General features: G+C 36.1%; 1 protein-coding gene across 10 annotated transcripts in view; it reads right to left on the bottom strand.

Moving 5' to 3' along the window:
• Positions 1–20639, bottom strand: part of RYR3 (ryanodine receptor 3) — a 290814-nt gene that overhangs the window by 180093 nt on the left and 90082 nt on the right. For all 10 annotated transcript variants that reach the window (XM_087875404.1, XM_087875417.1, XM_087875406.1 and 7 more), the window contains exons 8-16: positions 15365–15458; positions 13238–13312; positions 11226–11382; positions 7964–8128; positions 6022–6143; positions 4658–4826; positions 2542–2677; positions 1223–1318; positions 435–553 (exon numbers count right to left, since the gene is read on the bottom strand). In XM_087875404.1, coding sequence (XP_087731530.1) covers positions 435–553; positions 1223–1318; positions 2542–2677; positions 4658–4826; positions 6022–6143; positions 7964–8128; positions 11226–11382; positions 13238–13312; positions 15365–15458 — 1133 coding nt within the window. The remainder of the gene's footprint in view (positions 1–434; positions 554–1222; positions 1319–2541; positions 2678–4657; positions 4827–6021; positions 6144–7963; positions 8129–11225; positions 11383–13237; positions 13313–15364; positions 15459–20639) is intronic.

The following is a 20639-nucleotide window of genomic DNA, read 5'->3' as shown; positions in this document are numbered from 1 at the left end:
GAAAGTAAAGCAGGCTGTTTGCTGTTTGCTGCAATGAGGCAAAATTGCTCAGAGGCAGAGGGAGATTTCTTTTTCTTCTTTTCCTCACCAAAAAAGGTAGGTGCGTCTTATACTCCGGTGTGTCTTATACTCCGAAAAATACGGTAACTCTGTCTGGATTGTACATAGCATTTTAAAGACAGTTTACATAGATCAAACCAATTTGTTATTTATATATCCACAGAAATTGCTCCTGAGAATCTAATAGTAGCCTAAACAAAGAAAAAAAAAACCCTTCTATTTAAATTTTTACACTTGTTTTGTGGCAAAAGCAGGTTTTTATAACAATGTGCTTACTTCTATTTTAATATAATTTACAGGTGTTATAATAATTTTTGTTTTATTTATTGAATATGTTGCATAGAAAAGATGCATCTTGCATTTCTAAAACATACCTTATGGTTGCGTCCATGCTTATCCAGCAGGGAGATGATGGATTTTATATGGCCTTCATCTATCAAATTTAAAGCTTCTGGGCTTTCAATCAAGATACAGCGCAACACTTCTAAAATACCTGTTTGAATGCCAGGGACAAATGGATTATTTTGAGTTTCAGGGGTAGAATCCATAACATATAATTCAAGCACTGAAAAAAAAATAAATGAAAGAAAAAATTCCTTCTTTAAGTTCTTTAAAAATGCTTAAAATTTAAAAATTGAAGATGCCTGAAATAGGCAGCCAGCTTCAAGAAAACAAAATAACTTAGATGTGAGATTTTTCTTTTACGGTATTTTTATCTGAGGACAGATAACAAATTAAGGAACAACTGAACCGAAAAGGAAGCTATCTTTAGAAACATAAATCCCTTAGCCCTAAAGCTAAATGTAGCAGTAGAATTCCATTCATTCTTAAGAGTTTCTGTTCAGTTTGTGTCTGGATCTAAATTACAACAATATTTTTTTCAATATATTTGATCAATAACATTTTTCTTATTAATTCAAGAAATGTGAGAATCTCCTATACCAAGCAAAAAATCCAGCTTTTATTTGAATAGTGTGGTAGAATCTAAATAGCATTGTACTGTAAATACCTAAATGCATTTTATCATTATAGGAATTAATGTGTCAGATAACTGTTCCTTGAAAACAGGATGAATAGTATGGGGAATTCTTGAATGAAAATCCATAATTAAGAGTTAACAGCCTTTTTTTAGGTTATGGAAAAGTAGACTGGTATATCTCACCTGAAGAAGATTCTAGTCTGTCCAATTTACTAATCAACCAATCAAGATTATTGGAAAACTGGGCACAATTGTTTCTGTTACCACAAATGAGAGCAGCTGAAAGATAGATTTGGAATGAGCAGTTAACTATAGATACAGATATTTTAGAATAAAGACAAAATATAAAATATGTCTCCATCAACTACATGTTGATATTCAGGATATATTCACTATATGCTTTTCTGTATATTCTAGATATAAAAGGAATATAGTTTACTGTTACCTTCACTAGGCATAATTGATTATTACCGTTCCAGTAGGCATTAAATATTTCTGACACTGGATAAACATTTGATACCATTATTTATTATTTATTATTTATTATTAATTAAATTTGTATACCGCCCTACTCCCGAAGGACTCCCGATTAACCCATCACCTCCAGTTCTAAATTCATTGTTACATATTTGGTATGAAATATTTTGATCTAATCAAGAACCTATTTTTCTATATATTTGTACAGCAGAGCCATTGCTTATTTATATAAGAGTTTATTAGGCAATTGAGTTTTTAAAAAGCACAATCAAATCTACAAATAAAATAGTTTGTTTTCAAAACTGTCTCTACATTGCTAAATTTCCACAGATGAAGATTTCATGCAGCTGCAGAAAAGGCTCACAGTTCTTAGGTCCACCTACTAACTGGAAGGCACTGTAGAAGAAAAAATATTATTCAGCAGTTTCTGCATTGCTAAAGTAGATGACAATGAAAAATTCAGCAATCTTCAACAGGAAGAGATAAAAACAGTGACAGGTATCCACTTTTAATACATTTGTTAATTATTACTAAACTTCAGAAAGAGAATGGTAATAACAGTGAAGAAAAATATGAATCTGAAAGCAGGGCATGTATTTGTCTTCAAATTCTGTTTCGTCTCTGGGTTTTTTTGCTGTACACACATACTTTTCTGAATCATAAAAGCGAACCACATTTAACACTGATGACATTATCTAGTTTGGTAATGAAACATCTGCAAGAAAACAACCAAGTTCAGAGAGCACCAATTCAACTCTCAACTACTAATATTCTCTTCTATCGAAAATCACATTTTAAAATTTTAAAGTACATTATTAAAATTACTTTATTAACATAACCATGACATAAATTGCAACTATATAATAACATGTTGATTTAGTTTTAGTGTTGGTTTTAATGTGCTATTCATTATGGGGAAAATTATTCAGCTCCTCTGATTTAGATTTAATTCAAAAATTTCCCTAAAAACTCATTGAACTCTGCATCACTTACTTCAACATATATGTTTACACCCTATAACTCACCTAATAACTTGTAAAGAAGATTCAGAATTTCTTTCCACGCTGCCCCATTTTCTTCCCTACCAACCCCTGTAAAATGAGCGGTACTGTAGTATACATTTAATCGATCAATGCAGTTCAGAACCAATGCCAGCATCCCCTGTAAAAACATAATTATAAACACTCTTTGTATCTTCAAATATATATTCCTTTTCACATAAACGTTTAAACAAGCAATTCAAATACAGTATTGAACTATAAAATACTGGATATAATACATTTTCTTCCCAGAAAGAAAATAACTAGCTGTAAATGTGGGAGAAGATAGGTTTCAAAGATACAAAAGCAGCCATTGTAACTATCATTTTGCTTAAAGCAGTCATAAAGGTCTCATTTGAACCAGAGTCATAGCATTAAAGAGAGGAAAGCCTTCCTTCTTCCCCAGAGCCACTTCCCCAATAGAAAATCATCCTGCTGCCTCCATTAGCAAATTGGATTGCTGCACACACCTATCCTGAAACTCAGTTTGGAATCAGCTATTGGTAGAATGTATGCAGTAATGAGAACATCTGTGGCAACTAGATTGTCTAATCACATTACTTCTATTTTGCACTGATTACACTGCTGCCTTTTCAATTGCAAGTCCAATTAGGGGGCTGGTATTGACTTCCAAACCCTTTGCAAATGCTTTGCAATCCATTTACCCATATTATAATGTTCCTGCTCAAGGATTATGTACGCATCTGAAGCTCTGCTCTTTGTTTTAGCAGAAATTATTCCACCAGGGACAAGGCCTTTTCTTTTTCTTGGCTTCACACCTCCAAAATCTTCTCCTTCAGAAATATTTTCTTGTTGATTCTCACATAGATGACAGACTATGTCTTCCAGTCTTTGGAATCGTTCATTTATGATCTCTTTACCTATATTCTTTGGAATGACCTTATTGCTCTTGATACTTTTACTGATATATTTGTGGCTCTAAATGTATGTGTTCATTGTTTTCTTCTTTATCGTATTATTATGCTTTAATTTTTTATGTCTTTAAAACATTAAATTTATATAATAATTTTGCTTATTGAATACTACTAACAGTAGAATGCAAATATGCTCTAAAGTATATTTTTACTACTATTAATAATAATAAAATAGCAACAGCAATAAAGTGTGTGTTGTGGGAAAAGATAATTAATTATATAATTATTATAATAATGTGTTAAATTTATATACCACCCAACTGTCAGCAAAAATGATGAAACCAGATGGGAACAAAGAAATATATCCTCCCAGAACATCATTTTTTTCAAATTGTTAAAATCAGTTTTCAAATTGTTAGTTATTTCTGTGAATTACAAAGATTTAATCCCTCAATTAGGAAACTGTACAGTTGCTTTTAAACAGAAAATTATATTTCATTAGCCAGCCTTTCTTTAAACAAAATTTTATATATGATGCTTCATATTCATCTAAGCCAGGGGTGTCAAACTTGATTTCATTGAGGACCGCATCAGGGTTGTGTTTGACCTCGGCGGCCAGGGTGGGTGTGGCCAGCTCAACATCACTTGTGTTGGAGGTGCCTGGGGTGGTCCGAGCGCTCTGCCAGCAAATAACGGGCTCCCAAGCTCCATTTTTGGCTGGGACGGCTTCCTGCAACCCTCTGCCAGCGAAAACGGAGCTCAGGCCGGTCCTTTGCTATTTCTAGAGCGGCCCTGTGGGCCAGATCTAAGCACCCTACTGGCGAGATCCAGCCACTGGCCCTTGAGTTTGACACCCCTGATCTAAGTTATCAATTGTCTATAACAGCTCAGAAAAAAGAAACTAGCATTCTGTGGAGCAAACAATCTGATCTTTTCAGAAAACCCTGAAGCATAATTGTATTCTGTTATAGACTAGACCAGTGTTTTTTAACCTATGTGATCCTTGTGACCCCTTCCCATTTCACAATTGTATCATCTTTCCAAGGTCCCATTTGGATCTCACCTTTAAAAAGATTAAAATAACCAAGATTCTAAGACTTTGAGTTTTTCAGAGGATAATAATAATGGTTATTTAAAGCATTTTTGAAAGGTTAATCAAATATACACTTGACTATTAATCCCAACACCTGATTAAACGAAAATGCATTAAATATAGCCTTTTCTACCTCCTCTTTGAATAGATTTTGTCTGTTTTTAAGAGAACGAAGTTTGTTTTGTTTATCCTCGTGTTCTAGCTCTTCTTCTGGAGGTAGAAAATATGTAATTAAATCTTGTAGATTCTGAACTACTTCTTCAATGGGAAGAGTGATGGGAGTTGTAACACTGTTGTTTCCACTGTGAATCAAAAGATAAAGCAAATAGTTATAAAAAAAGAATACATTACTAGAATCAAAACAATAATCAGCATACAATTATTACTATTATATAGTTTGTGTTACACACAGAATATTTTGTATCACATAATCCATAGATGCAGAATTTAAAAAGCTAATAGAGTTACATACAGAAGGGCAAAACTGGTCAACCCATGTCCTGAGACTATCATCTGAATGTCTGTATGATAAAAGTCTTAGGGAAGGAATTGCTAACTTTGCAATATAGAGTGTTGTGAAATACCAGTATTTTTTCCATAGGATGAAGAAAAGGAATATCACTCAAATAGATTTTTTTTAAAGTAACTTTCATTCATGCAAATGTGTTATTACAGCCTATGCAAGAAGAAATATCAAAAGGCTCCAGTCTGTGTAGCACAATCAGTATAATACAACCGATGCATATTTTGAAGGGTGGGGGGGAAAGGAATTTTCTGTCACTACATTCTAAAGTCTGAGAGTATGGTAAGAATGGAGAAGGAAGAGGTTAGAGAGGCTAGGCTAGAGCAGCATTTTCCAACCTGCTTCCTTAGGGTTATATATAGCCGTGCTGACCGGAATTCGGGGAATGATGGGTCCCCATACAGCTGGAGGACACCTATGGTAAATGTTGGAACAAAAAATGGTCAATGAAATCATCCTGCTAAAATATCTTTGTAGGTTTTCTGCAGACTGAACTGCTGAAGACTCTTGATGATTAGCAAATGTGATTTTCTATGATATAGTGCAGGAATCCCCAACCCCCGGGCCACACAAGTGGTGGGCGAGTGCACGAAGCTTTATTTGCACATGCATGGGATTAGGCTGTGTGCACTTAAACCATCCCCACCCCCCCTCAATGGAGCCAAAAAGGTTGGGGATTGCTGATGTAGTGAATATTTGAAAGACATTTGAAAAAGCTGTAAATATCAAGATTAGGTTTTGGGTATCAATACACCATTATCTTCTATCTGTGGAAGAATATTCATGTATCAAGATGATTTATTGTTAAAGAATTGTGCTGCGAAATTTTTATTTGAACTGATTAAAAATAAATCTTCAACAATAATAAATTATAATCCAATATCAGCAGAATGTATTTCCAAATAGATTCTGGTACGATTCAACTATAAATGTTATAAATGCTAATTATTAATTATTATATTAAGAAATTATACCTTATAAATTGACTGAATAATTTTGTGGTATTGAGAATAATTCTAGCAGCCTGGGATTCTTCGTGTTGACACCTTTGCAAGGAGAGTCCATCATCTGTGTGCCCTTCTTGGTGTAATATAACCTAAAATATATGGTCAAAGTAATATCTTAAAATACAACCATTTGTTTAGTGAGCATTTGAAGTTAAAACGGCACAGAAAAATGTAATTTACAACTGATTTTCACACTTAGGAACATTGCAGCATTCCCAAAATCCAGGCGCTTGGCAACTGGCTTGTGTTTATGACATATGGCACAGGCTCATGTGATCATAAAATGGGACATAACTCGCTTTACAACTGCCATGCTTAATAACAGAAAATTGGGGTTCAATTGTGGCTATAAGTCAAGGACTCCCTGTATGTTTTCAATTATGTTCTCAAATATTACTATGCAGCTTGCTAATGATAGTGTGTGAGATTGGGAGAAAATTGCGATTTTAATTTGCTGATGTTCTTTTTAATTTCAGATAATATGTCCCAGCTGGATTTTACATAATATGCTATAAGATGTAGCTAAGAAAAATAGCAAGAGCAAAAGTGTAGAACAGTGTAGGCATACGGTTGACATATTATCTTGGAAAAAAATAAAGGACAAACCTGAAAAAGGAGCAAACCTGAAAGTGGTTAAGAACAAAAAATTATTTACATTTATAACTTTATTTTATAAAAGAAAAATCATGAGCAAAACCAAGAAAAACTTTACAGAAATGCATATTCTGATAAAAATAGCTAAAATCAAACAGTATATGTAAATTTGTTTTTAAAAGACAGTACATTTCCATATTTTTCACATGAATGTGAAAGACTGTCCATTAAGTGGTATCATTTACCATGGTAAAGTGAAATGACCAAAATGAAGGACAAAAGTGAGTTTTTGAAAAATGGAATCTAAAAGACAGCTTTCTGAAACAAAGGACATAGGGTCATGGTAGCTATGTGGGAATAAAGCTGCTGTCCTCCATCCTTTATGTGTTCTAATTTGTCAGGCCCCCCAGTTTGCTGAGATATCCCAATGAACAAACTGTGGTTTGAGCAATCTTTACAAATCAGGATTGCAAACCAGGATGGATCTGTTGGGTCCTATTCTACGATTAGAAGATATCATTGAAATCATACTTCCCTGATTTAAATCAAGGGAAAGTCACTTCTGTGATGGATGGCCATATAAATGTGATAAATAAATATATTAATAAGAAAGAAAGAAAGAAAGAAAGAAAGAAAGAAAGAAAGAAAGAAAGAAAGAAAGAGTATTAGTTTAACTAACCATAAAATGTTCTGCTATGTCAGGCATGTCATGTAAAGGCATGCAGCTTGTTCCCTATATTCTTAACCTTGATAAAGAGAATGAGATACTACTGTATCTCAGTCCAGCCAGTCCAAATATGTTATAGAGTTTAATCCATGGGCTTTATAGAAATCAGAATGCTTTCTTGTTTCTAATATGAAAATAAGATGTACCTGGGACAATTTAAAAAGAATACAAGAGACCTGAACGCACAATTTGGAAAGTAAACTCGAGTGCTGAAGAAAACAGAAGCACCTATTGTTAATGGGTCTCAAGAAGACTGATGCAATTCCTTGAGTCTATATGTCTCAATAAAAAGGACCAGTGGGGCAAACTAATTAATATCCATAATAGCTAGAACAGATGGTGCTGCCTGCCTATTTGTACACACACGCACGCACGTACGCACACACACACACGAATAAACTGAGCCCAAGTGAGCAGCTCTCAAAAGCCTCATGCCCAAAAACTATTCACACTGCATCTTTCTAGGCAACAGTGCAGACAATTAAATACTGTGCAATATTTTCTGGCTGTATGAGCTTCCGCACATCCACATGTGCAAGTTATTCGCAATTGCAGATGATGGAATAAAAATACAAATGTTCTCTTTACCTTTCTTTTCAGTGGTCCTAAACGTGATGTTTTAGCATCCTGTGCTTTGTATGTCAGCCACAAAGTGCTAGCTACATGCTGCACAAAACAAACAGAATCTCCATACTTTATCTCAGGAAATCCCATGCCCTCTATATCACGTTTGTGAACAGAATCCAGTTTTTCCTTTATGCAACAGGGGTGAAAAAGAAGAAAATTAGCAAATTATTAGTAATTCAGAACAATGGTGCGTATCAGAGAAATGAACTTTTTTGGTGGCAGAACCAAAATTATATAGTTCTTAGCCTTCCAAAAATACCTAGATCAGTGTTTTATTGTATGGTAACACTTCATTTAAGTTGATATATAATTTTTGCACATTTAGACATGTGTTTCATTGGTCAGAGATGTTTTTTATCATGCTGCCTAGTGTTTCTTAATGTTTGGAATATGATTGTGTTTTTATTAACTTCAATTGTTAGTTGCCCTAAGTTGTGTGCATAAGTGAAGAAAGGTAAGATATATATATATTTATTCCATGAACAATTTTTATATCAGTGGTTGATTAAAAAACTCATTGTGTACTTAGTAGGTAGTTGAGACTTTGTGATAAACCACTCTAGAATTCAACAGCAACAACCCTTCCTCTCTCTGGAGGTCAGGGAAGAGGGTACAGTAGTCCTCGACTTACGACCACAAGTGAGCCAACATTTCTGTTGCTAAGCGGGACAGTTGTTTAGTGAATTTTGTCCCATTTTACAACTTTTCTTGTCACAGTTGTTAAGTGAATAACTGCAATTGTTAACATACGGTTGTTAATTGAATCTTGTTTCCTGATTATCAGCACACTGCAACCATCATAAATATGAGTCAAGCATCCAAATTTTGATCATATGACCTTGGGGACAACAGTTTCAACAATCATAAGTGGGCAAAATGGTCATAAGTCACTTACAGTATTTCAGTACCGTTGTAACTTCGAACAGTCACTAATTGAACTGTTGTAAGTGGAGGACTACCTATACCTATATCTTTGGAACATCAATTTCTAAGTTGCATTGAAATCTACTGCTGGAACCAGGAAGGCAAAGTTGAACTACCACTTTCCCATCTTTCTCCAGATCTTAAATAGAGGCTCAGCATCCTCCATCTTCTATTGAAAATAAAATAAAAGGCCTCCTCTTTTGTGTATTTCAGGACTACAATTCCATGTCCTATTTTCATATTTTACACTTATGGATTATAGCTGTCAAATTTCAGCATCAATTTAAATATACTATTCAAAAAAATAAAGAGAACACAAGCAGAAGACATCCGAGATCTGAATGAATGAAATGGCCTTATTAAATACTTTGTTCTTTATATACAGTAGTTTATACACTGCTCAAACAACTAAAGGGAACACAAAACTACTGTATGTAACAAACAAAGTATTTAATAAGGCTATTTCATTCATTCAGATCTCGGATGTCTTCTGCTTGTGTTCCCTTTATTTTTTTGAGCAGTGTATATACAGATAATTCTGTCATAAGATAAAGTGGAATTTCAATTTACTTGTTATCCTGTTAATAGCAGAGAAAAATTATTTCACTTCTCAGTTCTCAGAAATGGAGAACTGCAATATGAAATAAAGAGTGCAAGTCTACTCAGTCTATCCAGAAGCAGACACTATTCAAGTATTGAATCCTGGGTATTCAGCTTTAGGGAATATTAACAATAAGGAAAAATAGGTTCCTCTGCAAAAAATAGTGTTTTGCAACTTGAAAGTTCACATTATAATCAGCTTTTTCAATCTCATAAATACAAAAGTAATATTTTTTTTCACATTCTCAGTACAGAGTGTATGTTTCTATCACTTAACATATAGTACAATCAGTTCTTCACTGATGAGTTTTATTAAGTGTATTTGAAATACAAAAAGTTTATTTAAAAAGAGATGTTACAATGCAGAAGAAAGCTATCAATAGATTAAATTAAGAAAGCAGAGAAATGGAAAATGCTGTTACATCTTTAATGCTGCTGGCTGCTGCTTTTAAGTTGAATAGTAAGCAAGAAAAATACCTTGGCAGTGATTTGTCATAGATACTGACTACTGTTGACTTCACCCCCATTCCTAAGACGTCTGTAAGGAGCATGCATAAGTGTACCAACATGCCTACCGTCCCTGTCCTACTGTCCCCATTTATTCGCATCCATTTCCTGTGTTCATATTCATGCTTATACTTATATCTGTTATCTCGTACATGTTTGACAAACTAAATAAATAAATAAAATATTATTTCAATCCAGAAAAAAAAAAGATTATGTAGAGAAGTAAGCTTTAGTATAGTATCTTGTAAAGAAGAATGCATATACTTCTGAATGTACGTCAAGATCATTTATTTACATTTAATCATAAAGTATGTATTGATTCCTAGCAATTGCCTGGCAACATTTTGGAAACAGATTACCATTGGTTTCTTCTTTGGGTTGAAAAAGAATGACTGACATGATGACACTCAGGTGTCATCATGTCTAAGGCAGGACTAAAAGTCATGGTGTACCAATTTCTAGCCTGGTACCTTTAATCATTGTACCAAACTGGCACTCTATACAAATGTTTAGATTCACTGAATTGGTCAAATGGAACTATAATTTCTCAGCAATGTCTTATTTCCTATAGTACAATATATTCAGCATTAACTTTAAAGGAAGAGTCAAACAAAGACAAGAACAAGGAAAAGTAGTTAGCGTGATTGCTATCCATGTGTTCAATAATGATATCCTTATGTCAAATAAACATTTCCAGGAGCTTTTTGGGTTCACCCAAAGCTTTGGTATGGTGCGGCTTGTAACCTCTTCCCATCCTTTTCTGATTTCATACAATTACTCTTGTTTCTTGCTTTTGTTCAAATAAATAAAATAAACAGTGGTCACTTAGAAATGAGATCCAATAGGAAAGCACCATAAAAATGATCAATGCTTATTATGATTGAATGTCACATATTTTTTTCCACACTTACAAAAATGTAAATGTGCAAAAAGTAGGTGAAATTCAATCATAATGAACTGTAAGGTGCAATAGGTCAATTTAGGGAGCAAACAGATACATCAGTGAGGTGCCTCCTAAATCTTCTTTGATGTCTATAGATTTTCTTTGAACAGTTTTATATTGTCCCAACATAGTATTTTCTTCAGCGAAGTTTGTTGACATTTATTCATTTCTGCTACGTGATAGACTTGATTTGGGTAGAACATTCGTGTTCTACATTCCATATTCATTTAATGTAAAAATATTACTTACCTTGGATGCTCTAAAACAAAAGGAAGTTGATTTTGTGTCAGCCTTTTCTCTGTCTAATAAAACAAGACCCAGGTCTTCTGTCAATGCTAAAAACTGTCCTGTTGTAATATGTCGAAGGCGAAATGGTTGTCCCCAGCGAATATGACTTCGACTCCAGCTTAAAAATCATTTAAAGAATATTTAGTTTATGGTTTACATGGACTATTCTAAGTATTTATTTACCAATGGAACAGAAGTTGTGGGTGCTTCATCACTGGAAGCTTTCAAGAAGAGACTGGACAGCCATCTGTCAGAAACGGTATGGAGTCTCCTGCTTGAGCAAGGGGTTGGACTAGATCAGGGGTCTCCAACCTTGGCAACTTTACGACTTGTGGACTTCAACTCCCAGAATTCCTCAGCCAGCTTTGAGAGTTGAAGTCCACAAGTCGTAAAGTTGCCAAGGTTGGAGACCCCTGGACTAGATTTATTATTTATTTATTATTTATTAATTTTATTTCTATACCACCCTTCTCCCGAAGGACTCAGGGCGGTGTACAGCCTGATTAAAAGCACAAAGACAGACAAAATTTAAAAATAATTAAAATTATTAAATGATAGGCCCAATTTATAAAACCCCAAATTTAAAATCCCATTTAAAACCAATTAAAATCTTTACATTGATAACCCAGCCTGGCAGAACAATAAGGTTTTGAGGGCATAGCGAAATACACGGAGATCAGAGATTTTACGAATTTCTGGGGGCAGTTCATTCCAAAGGGCAGGGGCTCCCATAGAGAAGGTCCTGCCCCTGGGTGTCGCCAGCTGACATAATTTGGCCGATGGCACCCTGAGGAGACCCTCTCTGTGGTAGCGAACTGGCCGGTGGGAGGCTACTGGTGGCAGAAGATGGTCTCGAAGGTATCCAGGTCCAATGCCATGGAGCGCTTTAAAGGTGGTAACCAACACCTTGAATCGCACCCGGAAGACCACTGGGAGCCAGTGCAGCTCGCACAGGAGGGGTGTCACATGGGCACAACAAGTTGCGCCCATAACCACCCACGCGGCCGCATTCTGGATCAGTTGGAGCGTCCGGGTGCTTTTCAAGGGGAGCCCCATGTAGAGAGCATTGCAGTAGTCCAGTCGGGAGGTGACAAGGGTGTGAGTGACTGTGCGCAAGGCGTCGCGATCCAGAAAGGGCCGCAACTGGCGGATCAGGCAAACCTGATAAAAAGCCCCCCTGACCACGGCCGTCATATGTTTTTCTAAAGACAGCCGTGCATCCAGGAGGACGCCCAGATTGTGGGCCCTCTCTGTGGGGGGTAAAGACTCACCCCCAATAGTCAGTGATGGCAGATGACCTACAAGATCTTTCCAATTCTGTTATTCTAATTTTATTTCAACCCAAGATCTTTCTTAGGGGCATCTTTTAATAGGTTCAACAGTCTCATAATAGTATTACAAATTAACTCAGATTCACATTCATTATTTTCTTAGATGTTTCGAATTTTCGATGCTTCTTTCTTACCATGTATAGTGCCTTCCATTTTTCTTTTCCTTCGGAAATTGAGGTGGAAACTGTTAGTCACTTTCAGGCTCATCATTAACCTAAATTCAGTAGTTATCTCTAAGGCTTTAATCTTATAGCCTTGAAACAGCACACACACAACCAACATAGGTCAACTTTTAAGGAAGAATCCAATTGCAACAAACAAATAAGCCCATTTCTGTCTGTCATTCTGGCCACTCGGGATGATTTCCCAGCTTTGGAAAGGAGCATCCACAAGGAAGCTTGGTGAGAATAAGATAGGGGATTGAAAAGGAGAAAACTGGAGCAACTGAAATATTTAAGCCTAAAAGGAAATAGTATACAACAAAAACAGGAAGTAGCAAATTCCTTTTTGAGTCCTGCCTATCAATCTATAAATTGGTAGACAAGAAAGCCTGCTGGATTTCCCAGAACTAAATACTGTATATTCTATGATCTAGGACAGCATAATGCAAAAAACAATGAATATAACATAAAATCACCACACCTTATTCGAAGAGGTTCTACTCTCCATAGTGATCTTGCACGGACTCCAGCTCCCCCAGCTTCATAAAAGATCCGCCTAGAAACAGATTAAGCATGCTGAGATGCACTGCATGGGAGATTTAGCATTATTAAATGTATGCAGAATTATAATCTGCGATTGAAATATACACAGCATTTGGAGATTGCAGCTTTTTCTGTAATAATTGATAACTTCTTTCAGTAAGGCTCAGAATTAGATTTTGCTATATAAACTGAACAACTGTAAAATAATTCAATCATTAATAAATCAGAACTGAATCTCTTGTAATCCTGTTCAAGAAATCAGGAGTGCAGTAGGACCTGAATCGCATAAACCTCAAATTCTTCTTATTAATAAAGCATTTGAAATCACTAATATTTCCATTAGTTTCCAGATTTTAATAATCAGATATTTAGGAGAAACATGATGGTTTTAGAATTAAGGGTAATCATTTTATCCTACTATGTTGGCACTTTTCCCCCTCTGAAATTGCCTGTAATCTTTTACAATTTTACAAGATTTTTTTAATGCAACACTGAAAAAATGGGTGAAAAAGAATGAAACTATGCACATTTCAAAAAAGATTTCCATTTTATTAAGGGCTTTATTTGTTTATTTAGACTCTAGTTGACCAGACTATGTCACTCTAGTTGACCAGACTCTGAACAGTCTATAATTCTTTCTTCTAGTAACTAAGTTTAAAACAGCAAATAATAACAATATCAAGAATAATAATACCATTGGTAAAGAAAACCCTACACATTCTGCACAATAATCATCCATAATCGCAATAAATCCATCCCACCACCTCTTCTACTTCAGGAGCCAATAATCACAACTCCATTTCATTCCCAAAGACCATGAGAAATAATCCCAGGCCAAATTTGTCAGGAAGCCACACAGAACATACAGTCATATAATATAAAACTCCTCCCAAATACAAGAAGCCTTATTTGTGATCCAAGTTGTGCTATATCATTAAAGACAGAACTGGTCCAATTATGCTTTCAATTATGCCCAACAACAAACATCTTGTCATGGCCAAACAAACCAGATAGGTATCCCAACAGGGAGACCAACCATCTGCTGAACAGTTTTCATGGCAAAGCTAGGAAGAGTCAGTAAGAACTTTTGATCTTACCTAAGCATATTTTCATCCATTCTATCAAGATTAAATACATCTTCATTTCTTTATCAGCATGCAGTGGGTCTTTTAGTTTCGAAATCTAAACTTTTGGCTGATGGTCCTTTACAAAGTTTGGGGAACATGATATTATATGTATTATATACAATTCTGCTAGGTACATTTTGAAATGCAACAACTACAGGTGGGCAAATACCACTTATCTCAAATTAAACAATCTTAGTTTGCAATAGCAGTTAACTATAACTACTTGCTTCAGGTTTTTTATGTCTGTCACACAATGCCCTTTGCTAATTTTCCCTTTGCTTCCATCAGTGCTTTATTTTATTTGCTTTATTTCCCTCACAAAAAGGGCAAGATGCAGCTGTTTTGCCTCACTGCTATTATGTTCGTATCTTTACAGACAGTTGAACAAGCAACAAGGACAAGATGCAGCGTAGCCAGAGGGCACTTGGCATGTGATGTGACTATTGATACAGGACCAACAGTGCTAATCTCCAATGCCAAGTATTCTCATCTTTTAACAGTAAACAGTGATGTTATTTCAAGGATACTTGAAGGTTCTTACCTACGAAAAACATGCCTATAGAATATAGTGCTGAGTAAATAAGTTTGGAATGGGAGATATTTTTCATATATTTAATTGGACCACGTGATACTAGTTCATGTTTTTTGTAGGACAGAGATAGATAGATAGATAGATAGATAGCTAACTAGCTAGCTAGCTAGATGATGGATGGATGAGATGCCAGTTGTTCTAGTGCATCTAACTTGAATTATACTGCCTAAATATAATTGTAGGAAGAGTCTGGTTTATTTTACATCAACAGAAGAATGACAACGAAAGTCAATCTGATATGTTCCATGTGCCACAAATACTTGTTCATTGTTTCTGAATGAAGACTGTTTGGGTTTACAGCTGAAATTAAAAATGGAAAATATGCATAATCTATAGTGCAACTCACTTATGTGGTGAATCGTTCTGTTCTGTAGATGCAATGGTCAAGCATTCATCATGGCCGTGAAACAAACGTAATACGTGACCACCAAGTAGGTATCCTAGAGGAAGAGAAAATAATTAACTTGGACAGCATTTTAACAATATTTATCTGGAAATGGAAGTATATCTACCTTGCATTAATATCTAAAAGTTCTATATTATTTTCTCTTTCCAATGCCCGCTCAATTGCAGGTCTACCAACATGCCTTAAGCAAATCACCAAATATAAAATAACAGGAATAAAGTTTATTGATGTTTAACACCTATGATCATTTCCCCACATAGCACAGAAATAGCTCAGATGTTTTTGCTCCTGCTTTTGTTTAGCCACACTTATTTTCACCTGGGCTCAACAAATCTACTTGATCTACTGTGTGCTTTAATTGTAATAAGGTGGTTTAAAAGTATTCTGAAAACATATTATTTGATGCAATATGTACCACTGTATTGAACATAAAACTAAATGGATATAATTGAAATTAGTTTAAATATCTACTCCATACAAAAAGGAAATAAAAATTGCCAACATTCCATCCATAAGGAAATCTCTTGGAAAAAAAGGTCAGCATTAATTTGACATTTTACATAACCACTGGTCTCCTGAGAGGGGGGTGGGGGGGGAGAAAAAGACTATATGCTTGTCAAATTCACCCCAATTCCCTATTCCTGGGAACTACTGCAAGGATCTGTAAATCAAAACAAGTCAAGTTAATACTGACTGAATTTTAAATTAGAATCAACAGGATGCCATGTAACTCAAGTCATACAAAAAATATCCAAGTAGATGTTGGGAATAGTAACTGTTATGAAAGGAACTGGGCGAGGGAAAGGGATTTGTGAGATGACAAAGCTACCAATCCAATTTAACAATTGGAAAACAAAATGCAGTGTCTACTGAAGACAGGCTGCAGAGAGTGAGATAAGGGTTCTCACCAACTGGAAAATAGACCAGTTATAATCACAAGTTGGTTATGGTGGTCCATAATCTTATAATGTCTTACTTGCCATGGGCATTTTCAAGGGTTATGATGATGAACCATGTGTGTTGGTATTATCATGTAAATGGTGACACACATACTTGTGTCAGAGGTCAGGATGCAAGTACTTAATTACAACATATGCAAGATCGTGTCACCATGCCTGAGTTGGCATATTATGGTTTTCTGCCAATGTGTTGTGACTCCGACCCCCGAGCCCATCTAATCGGAGGGAGAAGACTCCAAAGGTGAAGGAGAGGAGTTGGCCAGGCCTCCCTCTCCAGGACCCTCCTGTCCGGCAATGCCTCAGGTGTCTCCCGAGGGAGAAGAGATTGGCCAGGAACCAGGTATCTCTGAGCAGTCGCAGTCAGACAGTGATGGAGATAAGTCTTGGCTGGATCCACGCCAGCGTCGGAGAGACAAGCACACGCAGCAGAAAAGGAGGCGTGCCAGAGATTAAGCTGAGTCACTGGACCACACCCCACAGGGGATAAAAGGGGGTGTGGTGGCCATTCAGGCTCTGTGACGGACAAAACTAAACAACTAGCGAGTCGCATTGTATCTCTGAAACTACATTATCTGCCTGCCTTGGATTTAATATGGACTGGACTTGACAATTCTTTGACTTTGTGTATTTGTTTTGGTTTATCTGACGGAGGAGGAACACCTCCCTCTGTGAGTAAAGTTCTTGGCAAGCAGCTACTGGGTTGCTGCCAATCCTGTTATCGAAGGAATTTATTGTCTGCAAGCTTTATTTAACTCCTGGCTGACTGTTTGTGTGCGTGTGTGAGATGGGGACAGAACACAATGTCACTATTCATCAACTTTGTAGAGTATCATTACCTGCCCACCTCAAAGAAATCTGGATTTCATTGCAAATCTGTTCAGCTGTTAAACAAGACAGGATGAAGCACAATAATTACAGATTTAGTGCTAACAACCCATCTGGAAGAGCCCCAAATTTATATGAAATATTTTGAACACAGCACTAGGCTACAATATTACTTGAATACATGACTTTCATATAACAAATAACAAGTAATGTTTCATACCACTGATCATGAGATCCAACTGGATTTACTGATTACCAGTAGAAGACAATGGTATTGTAGTAATTATCTTCCTGCCTCAAGAGATACTTCTATTTAATACAACAGGACAAAGACTTTGTCTCTCTTGTTTAACATGTATGGGAGACTACAGAATCAGTTACCATTAGGTATGTTGAGGATACCAGCTGTATGTCTTGACCTCAGGGCTATCAAGTGATGTTGTTGAGGCTTGTCTCAGCACCGAGGGCTATTGAATTATGGAATGGAGATGGGAGGAGAACAATCTTGAACTCAACAATGACAGGACAGTGTATTCCGGGTTCCTCTGGAATAATGCATTGTCCATCTATAGTTCTGAATGAGTATACATTCGCCAGGCAGAACTGGTGTACAATCTGAAAGTCCTCTGGACATACAACTCCTGCTCAAAATGCAGATCTAACTATAGCCAGGAGGGCTTTTACTCAAATTCATCTAGTATTCCAATTGTGCTCCTTCCTGGGTGGAGGGTTTTTATTTTCACATTCACTTGTGCCTTAGTCATCTCTGTAATATAGTCTGTATCAGGGATGAAATTCAAAAAAATTTTCCCTACCGGTTCTGTAGGTGTGGCTTGCTGGGCGTGGCAGGGGAAGGATATTGCAAAATCTCCATTCCCACCCTACTCTGGGACCAGCCAGAGGTGGTATTTGCCGGTTCTCCGAACTACTCAAAATTTCTGCTACTGGTTCTCCAGAATCTGTTAGAACCTGCTGGATTTCACCCCTGGTCTGCATGTGACTGCCCTAGGAGACCGTTCAAAAGCTGTAGCTGATTCAGAATGCATGTTGTAGACAAGGTATACTTTGGTATGCTCATGTAACATTTCTGCTATGCAAACTGCACTGGTTACCCATAAGCTCCTGGTATAATTCAAGGTTATTTATTTATTTATTTATTTATTTATTTATTTATTTATTTATTTATTTATTTATTGGTTCGATTTATATGCCGCCCTTTTTCGGAGACTCAGGGCAGCTTACAATGCATTAAGCAATAGCCTTCATACTTTTGTATATACCTGCTTAGTAGGGCTTTCGCCCCCCCCCCCCCAAGCAGTGTTCTTTTTTATACAAAGTCAGCTTATTGCCCCCACAGTCCAGGTCCTCATTTTATCTACCTCGAAAGGATGGAAGGCTGAGTCAACCTTGAGCCTGGTGAGATTTGAACTTGCAGTAATTGCAGGCAGCTGGTTTTACTTAACAGTGCTTTAGTCTGCTGCGCCACCTTATCTTATCTCTTATCTTTGTAGATAACAATTAGGTTCTTATCTACAAAGACCCGCATGGCATAGGGCCTAGCTATCTAAGGGACTTGCTTATTCCCCATTGTCCCTGCTGCTCAGTAAGATCTGGCCGAGTGGGCATATTCTAAGGTCTCGTCTGACAAACAAAGTAATATGAAGGAATCCAGGAGAAAAGATGATGGTGACTTAAAAAAAAACCATTTTGTTAAAGAGCAAGATGAATGCTTCTTTTTTTTTCTAAGGAGGAAAGATGACTATTAGTGGTTAATCACCCAGTTTATGGTCTCTGCATGATATATGTGCGTAGATATGTGTGTAACTTTGAGAAGCAGTTCTGAAACACATAGAAAGTGAAGATCACTTCATAACAGGTATCATTTACAGAATATGGTGCTATTATAACAGCTAATTTCCTAGATGCTTTAAAAACAAAAAGCAGAGAAGATAGCTATATTAATGATGATAAGAGATTTATAAAACCCTGAGCAACGAACCCCTGGACAGCAGAAGAAACTTTCAGGGAGCACTATAGTCTTGTGTTCTTCTGGTAGAGAATTGGCTGATAAAAACTAAAGCAATCTGGAAATGTTACTTTGTAATGTATAAATGCAGTAGAAAAATGTTAAGTGTATGGCAATGGTACATGATAAACAACTAAAACACAAGCACAAATTGTTGTTGACTGATAAGGGACACTATTTCTATTCCATCAAATTAATCCTTTGTATAAAATCAATACTGCATAAGGTAACAGGTGAACAGGGAAAGGTAAAAAGCTTGGCTTTTCTATAGATTTACATTTTAAGGGAACATAAATTTCCAACCCATTAAACCTTGAGAGGCCAGGATAAATGAAGGCATTGTCTTGTTGCAAATAAAAGGAAAATGATTCATCAGTATCTCCAGGTGAAATTGTTCTAAATTCACTTGCTGAATAATCCCATTAATATGTATTGGAAACAAATGTTACATAAGAATACAAATCTGAATATAATGCTGTCAACACAAAACACTAAAATGAATAGAAATTCAAGCCCAACACTAAAATTAGCCACAAAGGGTTTAAGAACTTTTAGACCATGTGGCTTCCCAGAGGTTCTGAGACTGTTTCAGGCAAGCTCCCCTAAATTCATGGAATCATGTGGGATCCTGCAGAGTTCTGCATTGGGAAAACCTATGCAGAACAAAAGCCATATGAGGGTTAGCAAAAAATAAATAAATATATCTCAAAGCACATATGAATTTATCAGAATAGGGCTTGACTTCAACACAAAGGGAGCCAAAAGAAGCAGCAGCAGCAGCAGAAGAAGAAATGGGCTGCTGAGTGTGATGAAAGCGTCAGAATCAAGTTGAAAGGTGACATTTTGCAAACCTTTCTGAAGCAAAAGCTTTCACATTTTACTCATACTGGGATTAAAAAAAGAGCAGATGCTTTCCATTTGAAAATAGAACATTGTCAAAGGATCTGATTTCTTTGGAACTATTTTTAGTCATTTACAAGAAGAATGCATACAGTGGCTGTCACATCTCCCTATCTCCCTTCTTTTCTTTTCTTTTTTTCCCTCTTTCTTCTCTCCCTCTGTCCCCCCCCTTTTTTTTTGCTAAAAGGTTTTTAGTTTTTTTATGTAGAGAAAAATTACAACACGAAAAAACATGATTGCAATACAAAATGCAATTGATGGCCAAACAATAAGATGTTGGCACTAATAAGCTGGTTATTTTTTAGATGAATGGAAGATTTTAACGAGTCTTAAGAACTCTTTTTCCAATCTACAGTGGTTTTCACAACATCTCCTGATTTCCCCTTTTCCTTCTGGCTCTTTCCTCAAATCCCCAATTGCAGTAGAGTGTTCCAAGGCTTGCTAAAAATGCTCACTTTCTTCCCAAGCCATCATGAGTATTCCAAATACAAACTATCTTTAGGCA

Source organism: Pantherophis guttatus, chromosome 1 (assembly GCF_059756535.1).
Source record: "Pantherophis guttatus breed Tessera chromosome 1, ASM5975653v1, whole genome shotgun sequence".
NCBI lineage: Eukaryota > Metazoa > Chordata > Lepidosauria > Squamata > Colubridae > Pantherophis > Pantherophis guttatus.
This window is presented reverse-complemented; position numbering and strand designations above follow the sequence as displayed.